Source organism: Pygocentrus nattereri, chromosome 9 (assembly GCF_015220715.1).
Source record: "Pygocentrus nattereri isolate fPygNat1 chromosome 9, fPygNat1.pri, whole genome shotgun sequence".
Classification (NCBI taxonomy): Eukaryota; Metazoa; Chordata; class Actinopteri; order Characiformes; family Serrasalmidae; genus Pygocentrus; species Pygocentrus nattereri.
The window spans coordinates 17,488,187-17,507,027 of NC_051219.1; the positions used below are offsets into that span (position 1 = coordinate 17,488,187).

The window sequence follows — 18,841 nt, forward strand, 5'->3', positions numbered from 1 at the left end:
ATGACATTTTTACATCGCATTTGTTCTACATAGTTTTTAAAATTTCTTTTTAAGTGAAGAACAATTTGAAAAAAAAATGATATGACTTTAATTTTAAAATTAAAAAACGCTGTCCTACATCTTCATGACACTGCCCGAAACACAGACCTTTACTCTACAGGTGGAGCCTTATTTTAGCCACACCCCTGCATTTTAGAGCAGGACATGAGACTGCATCCTTGTCCCTTATGGCCGCATGGTCAGCAGTTAAATCGCATGGTTTTGAGGTAAATGTGTCCCAAAATCTGAAAATCAGTGTGTAACAAATTTGTAAAAATTTTTTTGTGTTTTTATGAAAAATATGATTTTATGTGTGTACAACTGTTTAAAGCTATGTTTGTTAGTCATGTACTGGCTAGTGTTTGTAAGCTCTGCTCAACATTTGTTAAAACAGTCACAACAGAAACATTTGGCAAAGTTTCAGTATCGTTATGATTGTACTAGTAGTGACAAAATGGAATACCCAATAATTCATTTTAATAAAATAATATACCAGATAACTAAATCTGATTTTTGGTAAAACTGTTCCTCACTGTTCCAAAACAGTTGCAGCAGTCAAAGTTATAGTTGCTCTACATTTTAAGATTTAGGGAACTCAATGCAGTGATATGTTAGGTTGATGGTGGCTAATCTCGGAGTGTAAGTGTTGGTCTATGCAAATGTGCGCGCACACACACACACACACACTATATATATATATATATATATATATATATATATATATATATATATCTTGTTGTGCAAAAGTCAGAGACCAGCTTTTATTCATTTAGTTTCCGGTCAGAATGGCCATTGAGTATGAGGCGTTAATTTTTCAGCACCAGGATAAAAAAGCAGAAAACATGCACAGAAGCCTTCTTTTCAAGACACCTGCAATCAGTTTTTAAAGAATTTTCAAAGAATGTTTTCATTTTCGGCTTCTCATGAACCACAGTTCGCCATTTTTTTCGTTTCTTACTAATGGCTTCTTGACAGCTACACATCTTTCTCACAGTGGGTTGAGTTCCTCCTGTCTCTCAAAGATGAAAACTTTAAGTACTGTTTATCTGATGGTGACAGTTTTGGTGGTCTATCAGGTCTTGCACAGTTGTTAGGTGCCCCATTTTTTCTGTATCACTTAATGATTGTTTTTTAAGTCCAGTTTTAGAAATTGCTGTTTTTTCCCACTTTTTTCTTTTGACTTTCATTACCTTATGTAAGTGGATTATCTTATGTCTAATTTATTATATAAATACAATCTCCTGAAAAATAAATAACTTGTACATAATGAATATTTTGACTGAAAATACAACAAAGGAAGGGTGTTGTCTGACGTTTGCATTGTATATGCATATGAACATGGATACTTTTCTTAAAACATGGCTAAATGTATACAATAAAATCAAGCACTGACTGTGTTGGTGTTCTTATGCATTCATGAGCAGTGAAGAATAAAAATAGCTTCACATGATAGAGTATGTGTGTGGGAGTGTGTATTGAGATATCTGAGGGTTACAAAGAGGAAAATTTGAAAATGCAGTGACCACGGGCCTCACTTATAAAACAGTTGTATATGCAGATTTGATCTTAAATGACTGTAGGTGAAAAATCAAGTTTGATGAATTATAAAATGTGAACTTGATGTGAGAAGATAAAAGAAAAAATTCCAACCTGATATGTGAATGGATCAGACACAGCAGTACCGCTGGAGTCCACCAACCAAAAATAACTAGCCAACAGTGTCCTATGACCACTAATGAAGGACTAGAGGATAACCAACACAAATTGTTCAGCACCAGATGAGCTATCGTCTCTGACCTTACATCTACAAGGTGGACTGACAAGGTAGCAGTGTCTAACAGAGTGGACAGAGAGTGGACACAGTGTTTAAAAACTCCAGAAGCACTGCTGTGTCTGATCAACTCATACCAGCACAACACACACTAACACACCGCCACCATGTTAGTGTTACTGCAGCGGTAAGAATGATCCACAACTCATAGTACCTGGTCTGTGAGGGTCCATGGGGGTCCTGACCACTGAAGAACAGGGTAATAATAATAATAATAATAAGTTCAATTTATACAGCGCCTTTTACAAACCCAAGGACACTTTACATAATCATCATAGAGGAAAGAAAAAAAAGTAAAAAATTCACACCACAGAGAGAAAAAAGGAAGGTTTTTAGAAGGGATTTGAAGGAAGACAGAAGAGCAATTACGAAGAGTGGAAGGTAGAGAATTCCAGAGTTTCAGAGTTTGGGGGCAGCAGCACTGAAAGATCTGCCACCCATAGTAGAAAGTCTAGTTGAGGGAACTGTGAGGAGTCCAGCATTAGAAGATCAGAGAGCATGAGAGGGACAAAATAGAGAAATTGAGATCAGAAATGTATGTCGGAGCCAGACCATGTAAAGCCTTGAAGGTAAGAAGAAGGATTTTGTACTTAATCCTAGAACTAATAGGAAGCCAGTGCAACTGTCGAAGAACAGGAGTGATATGAGCTGTGCGCTTGGTGGAGGTAAGAACCCTGCCTGAGTTTTTGATGTACTGAAGATGATTGACTAGTTTAACTGGAAGGCCATAGAAAAGTGAGTTACAGTAATCGATGCGAGAGAAGATGAAGGCATTGATCAACATTTTAGCATCAGTGTCACTCAGCACAGGGCATAAGTGTGCAATGTTACGCAGATGATAAAATGCAGTTTTAGTGATGAGCTTAATGTGAGACTCGAAAGTAAGAGATGAGTCAAGAAGACAGACAAGGTTCTTAACAAATTGGGCTGGCTTAATACTGACTCCATCAATGTTGACCGAAAAATTCAATGTCTGGGAAAGGTTTTATCAGCGTTAATTTTCAGATAATTAGTTTGCAACCAAATGTTCTAATCTCTGACACAAGAACTGAAAGCCTGGGCGGAGGCAGAGAGGAAGTTGTGCTGACATAAATTTGAATATCATCAGCATAGCAGTGAAAGTTAAAACCATGGTTGCGGATGATCTGACCATATGATCTGGGTAAAAGGTGGGCTAACAAAGTATGCAGAGAAACAGATGGACTACAGTCTGTAATTGTAGAACTTCAAAGACTTTTACTGGGGCAGTCATGGGCTGGAGGTCAGGAAACTGGCTCTGTGACCAGAAGGTTGCCGGTTCTATTATCCCCAGTGCTGCCAGTGAGGCGTCCTTGAGCAAGACACCTAACCCCCAATTGCTCCCCAGGCACTGTGGATAGGGCTGCCCACCGCTCCGTGCAAGTGTGCTCACTGCCCCTAGTGTATGTGGTGATTCATTTCACGGATGGGATAAATGCTGAGGTGAAATTTCCCCGTTTGTGGGATTAAAAAGTGTTACTCTACAGGCGGAGCCTTATTTTAGCCACACCCCTGCATTTTAGAGCAGGACATGAGACTGCATCCTTGTCCCTTATGGCCGCATGGTCAGCAGTTAAATCGCATTGTTTTAAGGTAAATGTGTCCCAAAATCTGAAAATCAGTGTGTAACAAATTTGTACAATATTTTGTGTGTGTCAATGAAAAATATTATGATTTTATGTGTGTACAACTGTTTAAAGCTATGTTTGTTAGTCATGTACTGGCTAGTGTTTGTAAGCTCTGCTCAACATTTGTTAAAATAGTCACAACAGAAACATTTGGCAAAGTTTCAGTATCGTTATGATTGTACTAGTAGTGACAAAATGGAATATCCAAAAATTATATATATCCAATTAGTTCTAAGACTAATTGTAGAACTACAAAGTGCACCTATATAGTAAGTGGAGCTGACAAAATCCACTTAAGTCATAATCCAAAATCCAAAGTCATAATGTTATGCCTGATCAGTGTATAATATATTACAAATCAGTTGTACACAAAAACATTTCAATCAGCTAACATTGGTTACATTGACTACCCCTAGCAGTTTGCCATCCTTAGAACATTGCTAGGCCTAACCTGGCCACCCGATTGAAAAGGGTCTGGCTATGTCCCTGTCCAATAATAGTCACAGTAATGCAGAAGTCAAGGGGAACACCACACAAAGATTATAAGTGATACTTTTTTGATCCCACAACTGGGGAAATTCCACCTCCGCATTTAACCCATCTGTGAAGTGAAACACCACATACACACTAGTGAATACACACACTAGGGGGCAGTGAGCACACTTGCCCGGAGCGGTGGGCAGCCCTATCCACGGCGCCCGGGGAGCAGTTGGGGGTTAGGTGTCTTGCTCAAGGACACCTCAGTCATGGACTGTCAGCCCTGGGGATCGAACCGGCAACCTTCCGGTCACAGGGCCAGATCCCTAACCTCCAGCCCACGACTGCCCCAATCATGCAAAGTTAATGTGTGTATACATACTCTCTTAGCCAGACGCTGAACATGCTCTAGACAACGGGAGAGCTGCTGAGGTAGAGTGGAGCCACAGCTGTCACTCAGCGTGCTGTGATCTTTACTCTCCTGCCGCGTCTGAGACAACAGGGTCTGCCAGCACTGCACCACGGACTGACTACTGCACTCCTTCCTGAGAAACAGAGACACACAGACAGAAAGAAAGACGCAGTGAGGGAAGTGCTAGATTCAATCTGTTAAGTCAGGAGGCCCAATATGTTATGATAATATGCATCCATATATTGTACAATATTGTACCCATTTCACTGAGGGTTAAACCTTACAGGGTCCAAATCCTACATTTCTTTTTTTCCTTGAGGTCTACTTAAAACATGTGTGGCTTTAGGCATCAAAAACAGTCATAATTACATACGTGACCATTTTCTCTCTTTAACACTTAGAATTAATCAGGCTGTTTTTGTTGCTGGGCCTTTGAGACTACTATATGCAAAAGAGCTCTGTTCTGAGCGGCCACTCTGTATTGTGTCTCAATCGAGAAGCAGTCTGGGTTGAAACATGCCTTATAACTTCAGTGTGAATGGGAGGGGTTATACTGCTGTAGAACGGAACAGGCAGATAAGCTATTTTTACATCTTATTTTTGATACACAGCCTGTATGGACTGGGGAAGCATGTTCTGAAACACTATTTAACACTACTAAACTATTTGGTTTTAAAGACATAGGCCCCTTCAAAATCCTAAATGCATTCAGTTAATTTTAGCACTTCATGTTCCCACTATATCATATCTCACCACTTCAAGTCCAGAATGAATTTTGCAATTTACACTCTCCCAGCAGCCAATGAAAAATTCAAGTTCATTGTAGACCTACCTCAGATTTAATGGTACAATGAGCCAGCTAAGAAACACCAAATCTGACATAAGCTGATAAACCAGATGGGTTTATTTTGTTAAAAATAACAGTAAAAAGTCTGACTATCTTAGGAAATTGCCATTCTGAAAACATACTACTAAATCAGCTTTAGAGTTAAGCACATGCAGCACAGCTTAAACAGAAATGTCTTTCTCCATCCTTACTTTTTGATTTTGGAAGCAAACTTGTCGGCAAGTTTATCCAGAGATCGTGCGTATTCACCCTCAATCTCTCCCCGTCTGCGCAAGTAATCACTCAAATCCTGCAGCACCTGACTGTTCTGCTCCAGGTGAGAATCAAACACACGCAGCTGCTCCGCCAGCTGATTACGAATCTCTATATGTGAGACAGAGAGAGAGAGAGAGAGAGAGAGAGAGAGAGAGAGAGAGAGAGAGAGAGAGGCAAGTGCATTAATTATTTCAGGTAAGATTATCTGATCTTTCTTCATTTTTTTGCAAACCAAAATGGTGGAAAGATTAATTAAGGGTCAGGTTACCAAATTAACCTGACTAAGCCTTAAAGCTATAAAGCATAAAAGATTTTTTTTATGGTAAATCATTACTGGCAAAACAACTAAGTTGAAGACTAGGCTCAATCCATGTATGGGGCAATTTGCAGAAAGGGAAATATTCCTTTTTTCCTTTTGTTCATTGGCTAATTCTTTTCTTCAGTTTGCTATCAGATATAGGCAGATTTTACAGGGGGTCCACAAAGGTTTACACAGTCCTAAAGGTAATTATTTAATTACTACTCTTCATATATACAGAGATCTGCAAAAGTTTGAATGCTGACAGTCAAATGATGTGCAGCTAAACATTAAAAATGTGCATAAGTGTGTTCTCTGTAGAGCATGTCTGATTTAAAATCAGCAAAACGTGACTGGACCAAAGGTGCTCAAGCTTTTGCACACAGCTGTATCAAATGTGGTTCAACTTTACTGCTCTGAGATTTTCTCTTCTATCTGGTAGCCACAGTTGACACAGCCTCTTTTCTACCCGACTTTATTTAGTTGAACCTATTTTTTTTCTACAGTACCCCCTCATCAGACCTTCAGAATGAATTTATTTAAAGTGATATTGGTTTTATGTAAGAAAATTTTCTGTGACACAAATTAATAACTGAAAAATGTTGGCATGAGTATTCAACCCCCGCGCTGTTTACACAGATCAAAGATATTGCTCTAACCACAAAAGGCCTTTACCTGTGAATTATTTTAAAAGTTCCCCTTCCTGGATAAAAGCCCCCCCTTAATTAAGGCAGCATTTGTGAAACTGTTAATCTGAAGGAAAGCTGTGAAAATGAAGACCAAAAAACATCTTAATGAAATCAGATAAAGTTTTACCCAGGTACAAAAAAAGGAAAAAGATTTCCGAGTGAGCACTGCTAAATCAGTCATGAGGAAATGGAAGCTGCATTATACCACCACGGCACTGCTTAGACAAGGCCTTTACGCAAAACTCAGCCTCAGAGCAAAGAGGAGACTTGTGAGGGAAGCCGCAGAGAAGGATACAATGCACTGAAGGAGCTACAAAGTTCAGAGGCTGAGACTGGGGTGAAGGTGCACCAGTCAATTATACCAAGAGCTCTGCATAAAACTGGCCTGTATTAAAGGGAGGCTAGAAAGAAGCCTATACTGAAGAGAAAACGCATCAAAGCATGTCTGAAGTTTACCAGAAAGTATCAGAATGACCCAGCTAAAATGTGGGACATTATAAGTGTTTTGAGGACAGACGAGACCAAATTTTGGCTTTTTGGCCAAAATTCAAAATGCTATGAGTGGCGCAAACCTAACACTGAGCATTCCTTAATAATCACCACCCCAACAGTGAAGTATGGTGGTGGCAGCATCAAGCTGACAAGACAACCAGCTTCAGTCTATTAAACTAAAGCTTGGGATAGCTTACAAGACCAAAGTAACATAGTAGTGGTTGAACAACAAAAAAGTAAATGTTCTACATTTGGCTGAGTCATATGTTGCCTCCAGCGCTCAATGGAGCGGTTTGCAGCTGAGTGTGAAGCGGTTGGTATGCGGATCAGCACCTCCAAATCTGAGTCCATGGTCTTAGCCCGGAAAAGGATGGCATGCCCACTCCAGGTAAGGGGAAAGGACTTGCCCCAGGTGGAGGAGTTTTAAGTATCTCGGGGTCACGAGTCATGGGAAGAGGGATCGAGAGATCGGCCGCAGGCTGGGACAGGTGGCAGCAGTAATGCGGTCACTAAAATGACTGAAGTCCAGCTAGCTTAAGCCACTGAAAAGTGGCCAGCTTAGCGCAGTGTTTGTTGTGTGTTTTTGTGTTTTGGAAAATTAAAGTAAGGGCTGCTGCAGCTCGGAATCCTGCCTCCAGTGTCCACCTTGGGCCTGGGGTAGCACATGTGGTGCCACACAGATATTTTCATTATTATGTCCTGTCAGATTCAAAGAATAGACACGCAGGCACTGCTGACCGTCTCTGCTTTTGCAGAAAGTTTTGTTGGCCGTTTGTGATGAAAGCCAGTCTACCACTGCCTGATTGGCTAAACACAATGTGGTGGCTGCTCTTATTTGCATAAAGTTGACATCTGCTGAACTGCAAATCATAACGTGCCACACAATGCATGCATTACTGCATAACTCTCCATTTAATGAACAGGATGCAGTGAGGCAAAACTGCAAGTACTGTCAATGTACAGATCTCCAGCCAATCGAGAATCTGTGGCACTATTTGGGAAATGTGGCCCACAAGGGTCATCCAACCAACATGAACAATCTGAAGTACATAAAGGATGAATGGGTGAAAATGACACCTAAACAGTGTGCAAAGCTGGTAGTACCTTAGCCCAATAAAATGAAAGACATCATTGCAGCGAAACATAGCTCCACCAAGTACTAATCTGAAGGGGATGAATGCTTTTGCAATTCTTATTTAAGTTGGAAAGCACATCTGGAACAAACACCATAGAATTTACTGAACATTTTACTGTTTTTCTCACATTTGCATTGGAGTAAGCTGTAACATTATATTAGAGTAAGCTGTAACATTTGCATTCAAGCAGCTTTAGATTGGTCCTGGAAACAATGTAATTGTTGAATGTATATTCAATTGTTGAATGTATACTCAATGTAATCTTGTTGAGTAAAACTCAACATCTTTCTCTCTGTTTGCATACTGTTTTCTTGCTTTACTCACCCTATTGATGACAGGTTTCCCACGGGCCTATCTTCCACTCTAGGTCCATATTTCCTATACTATATAGCTAAGTGCCTAGCCTACATTAATGATGGCTGTAAGTGCAAGTTACCAATATAACTTACTGCTAAGCTTAATTATATGACAGCTCAGTAAGGCAGTAATAACATAATTATATAGATCTAACTTAAAATTACTAACCTTATGTTCTGTTTCTACTTCAACAAATTCATATTACTCAACTGAGCATCTTAAAAGCTACTTAACACAGTTGTGTGGAACCACTTGACATAACATTTACTTTACTTTGTGAACATAACTCAACTTTATATGAGTTATTTTGAAGCAGTTTCTCAAACGTTCTCATACTCTGCTGCTGGTGTAGACTCTTTCTGAAGCAACAGCACTTCTCCTTGCATGTTCTCTTTACCGCTGTGCTGCAGTGCACAGCCTTTTCAGTGAGGTTAACTTCATTAGTCAACATGTGAGGAACAACATAAATGGTTCCTCTCTGGTAAATTACTGGCTTATTTTAACAGTTGCTCAAGTGCTGTTGGCTTTATCTACCATAGGGAAGGTAATAGAAAGGATGATAGACTAGATAATCGACTTTTTAAAATACAAGGCCGCTGTATCTACAGGGAACTGTGAACACAATAACTGGGGGTTTGAACGGGAGAATATGGAAAATGCTGAAGTAAGTATTCACTCACAGCAGCAGTGGATTATTCAGCACTTTGTGTGGGAGCAACTTCAGAGCTACTTCTACTTTTTGGCTTTTAGATCAAGCAGATAAGCTCCAAAATCACTCTGTGAAGATTTGCATATCAGCCTAGCTAGTTAAAAAAACAGAAATATCAGCTATGAAAATGTTAATATTTTTGTGCCAAACTGAACGAATGCCACCGCAAGAATCAAAAAGGTTGACAACTCTCAGCTGACAACTCTTTATCTTACAAGTATGTTTTGCCAGTGAAACACTAAATGACATTAGAATAAATACAAATAAACACAAAAAACAGTGAAACTTAACATGACTTTGACTACTCACTGCACTCCAGCCATATGCAGCACATCTGCCTGAATTTAATGTTTGATGGGATTGATTAGCCCAACTGGCTATTATATAGTAACTATGTACACAATCAAAAATGCAGAAATGGTTACACTAAAACAGTGACACACATGAAACCACAGTGTATCTTTTAGTTGTATTTGTTCTAATGTTTTAAGTTTTAATGTCAGTAATGTTAGTTGTTTTGGAATAAACAAATGTTTGCTGTGACAGAAAGCTTAAAGGTGTGTTTTTAGTCCAACATTCCATGATGTTATTTTTTATTCATTTTCTCAATATCTTGTGATATTTATTACACTATCATAGCAAAACGAATGTTGTTTTCCCCAGATCTTGAGTCATTTATATTATTATCAGGACACTGTTTTATTAATATACTCATAATGTCAAGATAACGGTATAAATTTCTCAAGATCTTGATAAAACAAATGAGAAAAACTCAGCAAAATGGAGAAAAAACATGCAAATCCATGGCCCTTTAGGCTACCTGAAAAATGACTGATTTTTTCCCAGATGACTTCCCAAGACTTTTGCACAGTGTAAGGTAGAACACTTTGGTTTTTGCCAAACATTTTAAAAGCGTTTGTGCAGGATTAATAATTTATTTAGGAAAGCAGCTAACACGTCTCTGACAAGAATGAAAACGTAAATATTGTTTGTCACACCTACCATTTCCGAACAATTCAGCTGACAGTCGAATGAGTGCAAACGTGACAACTTCCCCCAGACTGATGGGCTACTTGTCTCAAAAGTGGCAAATTTATTTTTGACTACAAAATATAACAGGAAATATCATCTCAACAAAATTAGATTTGATTTACACAACATCTGTATGACATTGTTGATTAAGCTGTGCTTAAAAATATTCTAACAAATGAGCCATTTTGAGTTTGTATGTAGGCGTTGGGTTTCTTTGTTTATTTAGGGAGGCAGTACTTTAGTCTGGCTAGCTCTCACAGCGAGTTGCTTACATGCTTAAAATTTACACTATGTTACAGCCACCAATAGGGTGAATAATGTAATATAGGTTTGAGTTCTGTTACAGAAAACACTTACCATGAAAAAAAGTTTCTGTTATGGTACAAAAACTCAAAAATATCTGTCTGATTGCTGTCAAAATTTGCACACAATGTAATAAAGGGAATACAAGAAGATGACCAAAAGCACAGTCTACTTTACCTTGTTTAACTACATAACATATCCATGTTACATTTTACCCAGTGTTAGGTTGTGCCTGCTCTCCATTACTGTATATCCCCAATCTCTCAAATTTCAGCTTATCCTGTATTTGATCAGTATTTGGTAAATAGTAGTAAAAAACAGGCAAGCCCAAGTAAAATTTGCTCCGCTTCTACTCTACATACTGCATGCAGCAAGACAAATATCTAGTGGGTGTTAATTAACATTTCACACCAAGATAAGATGAATCAGGAAGTCCATTGTTTGTTTTTTTTTAGATATTCAACTTTGCTATTTTCATACTTTTTCCAAAGTAAAAGAGCACTGTATGGATACACATTGTAGGAAGCTGATTGTAAACACTCAGCAAGAACTTTTCAACCAGTTCCATGCTCTTATCTGGCCCGTTCTACTGGATTATTTCAAACTGCAATACAATTATTTAGACTTTTAAAAGGAAAAGTTTATGATCTATTTAAACTCAATGTGTTAATAGTAGCGACCCTGACGGAGAAGCGGCTTAGAAAATGGATGGATGGATGGATGTTAATAGTAATAGTATTAAGCTAAATATATAATCATCATTCATAGGGTACTTTCTATTTGGTGGCTGTCCCAAACCCTAAACCCTCAAATTTCAAATTTTGTATGTTTTTTAAATACAACATCAATTCCAATGAAGTTGGGACGTTGTAACATAAATAAAAACAGAATACGATGATTTGCAAATCCTTTTCAACCTATATTCAATTGAACACACTACAAAGACAAGCTATTTAATGTTCAAATGGATAAACTTTATTGTTTTTTGCAAATATTCACTCATTTTGAATTTGATGCCTGCAACACGTTCCAAAGAAGTTGGGACAGGGGCATGTTTACCACTGTGTTACATCACCTTTCCTTTTAGCACCACTCAATAAGCGTTTGGGAACTGACGACAGTAATTGTTGAAGCTTTGTAGGTGGAATTCTTTCCCATTCTTGCTTGATGTACAACTTCAGTTGCTCAACAGTCCGGGGTCTCGATTTTCGTATTTTGCGCTTCATAATGTGCCTCACATTTTCAATGGGAGACAGGTCTGGACTGCAGGCAGGCCAGTCTCGTCCCAACTTCATTGGAATTGGGATTGTATCTTTTTTCTATGTGAATTGGCAAGATTTAGATATAAATGAGTTCAATTTTTTTTTTAAATGCTTCCTTACGTTTTCATGCCACAACTAAAATACATAGTCCATTACCAAACCGCTGCATTTATTTTAGTCAAACCCCTGCATTTAAGAGGAGGAAGTCAGACACATGGTGGGCAGCTAGATCTCTTTATTTTAAAGTAAAGTGTGTAACATTAAGAATTATCACTACCAAAATGCATATTTTCTGCAATTAAGTATTTTTTGTGTGTAAATGATAAATTATAATGATTTTATGTGTGAACAAATTATCAAAGCTATGTTTGTATGTTCTGCTCAAAATGATCTAAAATCGTCACAATCGAAACAGTCACTACTGAAAGATTTGGTAAAGTTTCAGTAGTGTTATTATTGTATTGGTAATGATAAAAAGTAATGAATAATTATTATTCCATCCATCCATCCATCCATTTTCTAAGCCGCTTCTCCCTCAGGGTCGTGGTTGGGTGCTGGAGCCTATCCCAGCGGTCATCGGGCGGAAGGCAGGATACACCCTGGACAGGTCGCCAGTCCATCGCAGGGCAGACAGACAGACAGACACTCACACCCAGGAGAAATTTAGCATGTCCAATCAGCCTGACTGCATGTCTTTGGACTGTGGAACGAAACCAGAGAACCCAGAGGAAACCCACGCAGACACAGGGAGAACATGCAAAGTCCACACAGAGAGGACCCTGGTCACCTGGTCCGGGAATCGAACCCAGGGTTTAATAATTGTTATTATTTTAAAAAAAAACAAAAAAAACACATTATTAAGGTACAGGGTCCCTCAAAGCGAAAGGATTTTAGTCTGAAGTCCAAGTCAGTTAAAAGTCCAAAACCAATTCAGCAGAATGATCTATATACATAAAATCACTCAAATCTATGTTTTATTGACTCCGCATTCGGTAACTGGTAATAAAAATAGACATACAATTGAAACGTGTTCTGAGTCAACAATACAAATTCACTCCTTACCCAAATAAATAATACTCTTCCTTTATTTCCAGGGGTTTAGAATTGCATTCAATGTATTTGAGTATAATTTTAGTAACCCAAAATCGTCATCCTACCTTTGATCTGGGTGTCATAGTCTGTTGCTGTGACTCTCCTCAGTTTGACATTGTACGACGACATCGTAGCTCCAACTGGATGCAATTCTGCATTGAACACAGGGGCAATACAATATCAGAAGACAGATTGTAGACACCTGGCCAAACATGAGTAACCACTGTTGTATTGGTTACATACACTGGCAGTTTAGGTTAGTTATCTTTTACATACAAGATACTATCCAATGGCAGCCCAAAGATCCATCCAACAGACCCGCAGACTTGGGACGATTTGCACAATAACTCTTCATGTATACACAGTAAAAACTATCAAACAAAAACTGAAATCAACTAAATTTTTCTTGTAATTTAACCATTAACGATTCCCTGCGTAGTAAAGTGTGGTAATGCAAGTCCCCTCAGATGCACTGAACTGCAAAAAATAGCTGCCACATTTCAGCCTAAATATAGCGTGTACAGAAGTAGAACCATCGGGTTTGTGTGTGTGTGTGTGTGTTGTTCATGAGTAAATGCATTATCAGCAGTTGGATAAATTTTGCTTAGTGGCACTTGAGACAGAAAAGTAAGGAGAGGGCACCCCACATTTTCTCTGAATGCCTACAGTCTAATTACTTCTGAAGTATAATCTTAATCACTTCATTCTTGCAACACCAGAAACCTTTTTATATTTTCTACTTTATTGATCCTATAAGGAAAATTTGTCCTTGCCTAATTATGTGCAGTCTCAGAGCATCGTGACATCACCAGCAGAGCTGGCTGGGGGTAGGTGCTTCACACACAACCAAGTCTACGCAATCAGTCCTGGGATTTGAACCCATGACCCTCCGGTTGCTGAATGCTGACTCACTTCTCCAACCATTAGATTAGCAATATGTTTGACTTTGAGAGAAAAAAATTATTCTCTTTTTTTCTCTGAAGTAAAAATGTAAAGTTAGACCTTTGTGCTAAGAAGTCCACCCAGACACAGGGGCTAGCATTAGTGCAGTGTGCTTGTGATGGTGACTGCGTGCTGGAGTTAGACAATGTTTTTATCAATCTGCTGGAGATGAGTTGAAATTTGTTTATTCATCATCAGTGTTCATATAGTAATGTCATAAGTGTTTTTCTCATAGTTAAAATGACATAAAATGACTGAAGCTGCCTCAAGCAACTTTTAATGCTGTAATTCACTGAATAATATTTTGTTTGAAGATTTGAAGACCAGACATTGTTTGACACATAAATCCCACATTCTGTAAAACAGACATATTGGTGTAACATTCTGAATCAGAATACTTTATTGATGCCAGAGGGAAATTGCAGGAAAGGGAGCTTGTGTAACAGGCTGCATGCACATATATGCACTAATGCACTAATGATATTCATGAAGTGGAGCTTCTTGAACGGCTCATATCATAACATTTTCTCATATTTTATTTTGTCCTTTGAGGTCAACTTAAAACAAGCAAAAATGCAAAAAAAAAACTTTTACACATGATGAGTTTTTCCTTAGAATTAAACAGTGTCTTAGTGCTTTTCTATATAAGGAGAGCTGAACTTTCCTCATAGTTTGTGTGAATGGGCAGGACTAAACTGTTGTAGGCCAAACAGGTTGATATCTGTAAACTGGCCATCGTGACATCACAGAAACAAAGAATTCAAAATTGCAGCATAGTTGACCTGGTATGACCTGGGTGGTGAACGGTTTCATAAAACGGGCTCTTTAATGTTCTATTTGCGCTATAAAAAAGACATTATCTGCAGTTTATTTCCCCTAACTGTGCATATTTATTTACTTATGTATTTTTCCTTTTTTTACTACACTCTTTTAGAACTTAAAAACATTAGCAGCCCACATAGCCATTGAATAAGGAACGGGATGTAATAAGCCTGGAATATATAAGTTTAAATACTTAGTTATTTAGATTAGGGGTGTAACAACCTGCAAGCATTGCAATACAATAAGTCATTTTTGTATCACAATACAATATTCGATTTTTCTGTATATTCTGTATTTTTATAAAGAATTAGGAAAGCTATGTTAACATAACTTTTAGAATTAGATATTCTAACACATTTACTTTTGAATCAATTTTTAATGTCATTTACACAAGTTATTTAAGACAACATAAAAGCTATAAAGTAGTAAAGAAAAAAGTCCATAAAACACAAAACAGGCTGCATCATAATAAATAAACACATTACAGGGTTACACAGTCTGATCTTGTGTTTCTATAGGACATGTGATTCTTATCTTCTGACTGAAATGAGTGAGTGAGGATTTTCTAACGTGGCTCAATCACTCCCAGCAAAGTGCAGACTTCACACCCGAATAGAGGCGGACTCCACAACTGGTGAAGATGGGTAGTTATTAACATCCTTACAAAGCATGTTATTTATGTCACCCATTCAGAATCGCCACTGCTTGAATGCAGAGGGAAGAAATGGATATTAGCAAGGATAATAACCTCATGTTAAGTGTTAATGTCAGGACTCCGTCATCAGTCAATCTACCACTCTTTGCCCAATATTATTTTACTCAACTGAAAAACCTCGCCATTTCAAACAGCTTGGCTATTCAACCAACCAAGATAGGCTGACCAAACCAATTTGTTCCAGTTCCCAGAGCTGCGCAGAGGAGTTTTTTACATTCAGAAATACTGTGGTTGGCATTAAATAAAACTATAAAAACCATTGCCACCATCATGCATTTTATAGCAAAAAAAAAAGCTGATTAATATTAAACTGCATATTGTGACATCCATTATTAACACTGAGATTTCAGAAGCGGTTTTCTGATGCAACTGTCATAAAATGTTATCTTAAAACTAATCTTTGAGCGAGCATGCTTAAGAACATACAGCAATTGATCCATAGTTTAGTAGGCAGACTATTCCCTATTAGAGACTCTGCAAGTCTTCTACAATAAAAGAGAAAATTGTGAGCTCATAAGAAGCAGTCTATCTAAAAAAAAGGAACATGAGGCCTCTGACCCTAACGTTTAAGTATGCCAGGGTAGAAGGTGTTTGCCCAGCTGCACGCAGCAGCGGCTGCAGGTTACAGAGCACCCACCATTCTGTGACCACGCAGGCCAAGGTTAACCAGCAGTACACTGCACAGCCTCAGAAAAAGGGAAGAGAGCAAGTTTCCTGTGTTAGGAGCTGCAGAGCCTTCAGCAAACTGTGCTGCGGCTCCTCACTCTCATCATGAGTCACCCCTCCTCTCTCCTCTTCTCTCTTCTGTTTCGTTCTCTCTTTCTCTCTATCAGGCGTCAAAGAAGCAACTTCCTCTTTTGCCCTCAAACGAAACAAGAAAACTGGTCACTGGCAAAGTTTAACTCATTCACATCAAGTTCATAATGCTAGACTGCAAGAGAGCAGGCCACCGATCCACTTCTTCTGCAAAGCTTTCTTTCCTTTTTCGACACCACAGGCAATCAGTCTAGGATCTTCCCTGGTTTCATTTTGACATGTTATGATATATTTTTTGACACTTGAAAGTGAGCACAGGCCTAAAAATAACAGTGAAAACAAGGGTTCTGTGGGGCATCAACACTTGGTTCTCTCAAGAGGCATTCCATGGATGCTGTTCAGAAGAGGCAGTTTTTGGAAAATGAGATGTACAAGTGTGAAGAGATTTTTCAGTAGTTTGAAGAACCTCCACATAATCTAAAGGTGAAGGAGTTTGATACACAAGCCAGGAACCTCTGAGGAACCTTTAAAGAGGGTAATTGCTTCCAGGAGAAACTTTGTGGTCCACTGTCGACAATACGATGCACATATTTAACTTTAGTTTGAGGTTTGAAAACTTAGAACAAGCAAAAAAAAAAAATTTTATTGTAAACAACTCCAAATTCAGTGTTTCACACACAGCACTGCATTAAATCCACCTAACCATGGCTAACTGCGCTCTCTATGTAACAAAACATGCAGTTGCTTAGTGTGCTTTAAGTACTGATGATGTTCATAAAATGCTCACAAAAGCATATCATGACCTATATGACATAATTTATCAATAACAATAAATATTGTTCACCCCAGTCTTTGATGATCTTCAGGTGAAATAATGCTTTTTAATTTTAGCCCCTTTTTCCACTGAAAATCTAAACGACCATAAAAGACTATCAATTATAAGCATTCGTATTGAGCATATAGGCACAAGCTAACATAATAGTCATGATACAATTATACAGTAAAATATGATACAGTGCATTGTGTATTATTATTAATGCATATCTTAACAGCAAAAAAAAAAACCAACGAAAAATTGAGACAGCTTTTTGCGTGACCGTGACCTATGCTATGAAATTTGAACACCTATTACCATAAATGCTCAAATCTAACCGATCATGAAAGACGGTATGTTTACAATACAATACATATGTACAATATCTATTGTATTTCTATCCTGAATCTCCATTTTTAGTGTTTTTAACCTTTTTCTTGCATAATTTTAAAACTCCAGTTACCCTTTGCAGTGTTAACATTTCATGATGAATGGAACAGAAATGATCCTTGTTACATTCTTTTCTATTAAAATAAAAAGCAAATAAATAAATAAATACCCACCCACACAATGTGCCATATCGATCATGATTAGCATGTTAGCTCGTAGCGTTTTACTGAGATATAAAACAGCGGATGTTTCAAATATTGTACTTTCATGACAGTGAATGGTCTAATAAACTTGAAATGGAAGTAGCTTCTTAAGGCAAGGCACATTTTAGCCTTATTTCTGTTTTAGCAGTTTAGATGTTTTCGATGTATCGTAAACTGTATCGAATCGAGAAGCCGCCACAGAGTAGGACCCCTGACATTTACACCACCGCAACAGGTAGAAGCACCAAAGCCCTCTCGGTACGCATTCAAGCACGGTCACACACACACAGCTGGAGCAATTCAGGCATTTCTTACTCCAAGGACAAGCTGACTTACCCAAGACTGGTCCTCGCTGACTCTCACATTGGCCTCCGCTGCCTAAACCTTCAAACACTTCACAGCAGCAGCCAGGCGTGATTTCTGCCTCGCATTAATGTGTCCCAGCCGTAGACCAAACACTCCCCTCTCTCTCTCTCCGACACACACACACACTTACACAGCGTCAGACACACGCGACTGTCGCTGTAACATAAACTCTCCCAGACTGAGAGAAGGCAGAACAACTTCACTTTCTGAGTCCCTCCCTCCCTGCCTGCCCACTCATTCTGACACACATACACTCACTCACACTCACACTCTCTCTCTCTCACACACACACACACGCTCTCTCACTCACTCACACTCACTCTCTCTCTCACACACACACACACACACACACGCTAGCTCACTCACTCACACTCACTCTCTCTCTCACACACACACACACACGCTCTCTCACTCACTCACACTCACTCTTTCTCTCACACACACACACACGCTCTCTCACTCACTCACACTCTCTCTCTCACACACACACACACACACGCTCGCTCACTCACTCACACTCACTCTCTCTCTCTCTCACACACACACACACACACGCTCTCACACTCACTCTCTCTCTCACACACACACGCTCTCTCACTCACTCACACTCTCTCTCTCTCTCTCACACACACGCTCTCTCACTCACTCACACTCACTCACTCTCTCTCTCTCTCTCTCACAGCTTGTGGTGTCTCCGCACTTCACACCTTACACATCCCCCTCTACCTCCCCCCAACTCCCCCACTCACCCGCCCTTAACGTCAGCCTTAACGGTGAACGGCGGATATCTGAGAATGTCAGTCACTGCCAGGAATGTATGTGAGTTCAGTGCAGAATAGACCGACGGTGCCAGTGAAAGTAAAAGGTGACGCTATGAACGCCAAACAATGAAGCCATGTCCACTTAACGTTTCACACGTTCACATACAGATAGTGATGATGGACGGTCCGTTCGAC

At 39.0% G+C, this 18,841-nt stretch overlaps 1 protein-coding gene across 2 annotated transcripts in view; it reads right to left on the reverse strand.

The window, feature by feature from the left end:
- Positions 1-18,135, reverse strand: part of arhgap4a (Rho GTPase activating protein 4a) — a 42,582-nt gene extending 24,447 nt beyond the window's left edge. Inside the window, exons 1-4 of one of the 2 annotated variants that reach the window (XM_037541541.1) lie at positions 17,856-18,135; positions 12,943-13,029; positions 5,444-5,615; positions 4,376-4,538 (exon numbers count right to left, since the gene is read on the reverse strand). In XM_037541541.1, the coding sequence (XP_037397438.1) occupies positions 4,376-4,538; positions 5,444-5,615; positions 12,943-13,006 (399 nt within the window). In that variant the 5' untranslated portion in view covers positions 13,007-13,029; positions 17,856-18,135. The remainder of the gene's footprint in view (positions 1-4,375; positions 4,539-5,443; positions 5,616-12,942; positions 13,030-17,855) is intronic. The other variant, XM_017694280.2, reaches the window with a different exon arrangement.
- Between the last annotated feature and the right edge of the window lie 706 nt (positions 18,136-18,841).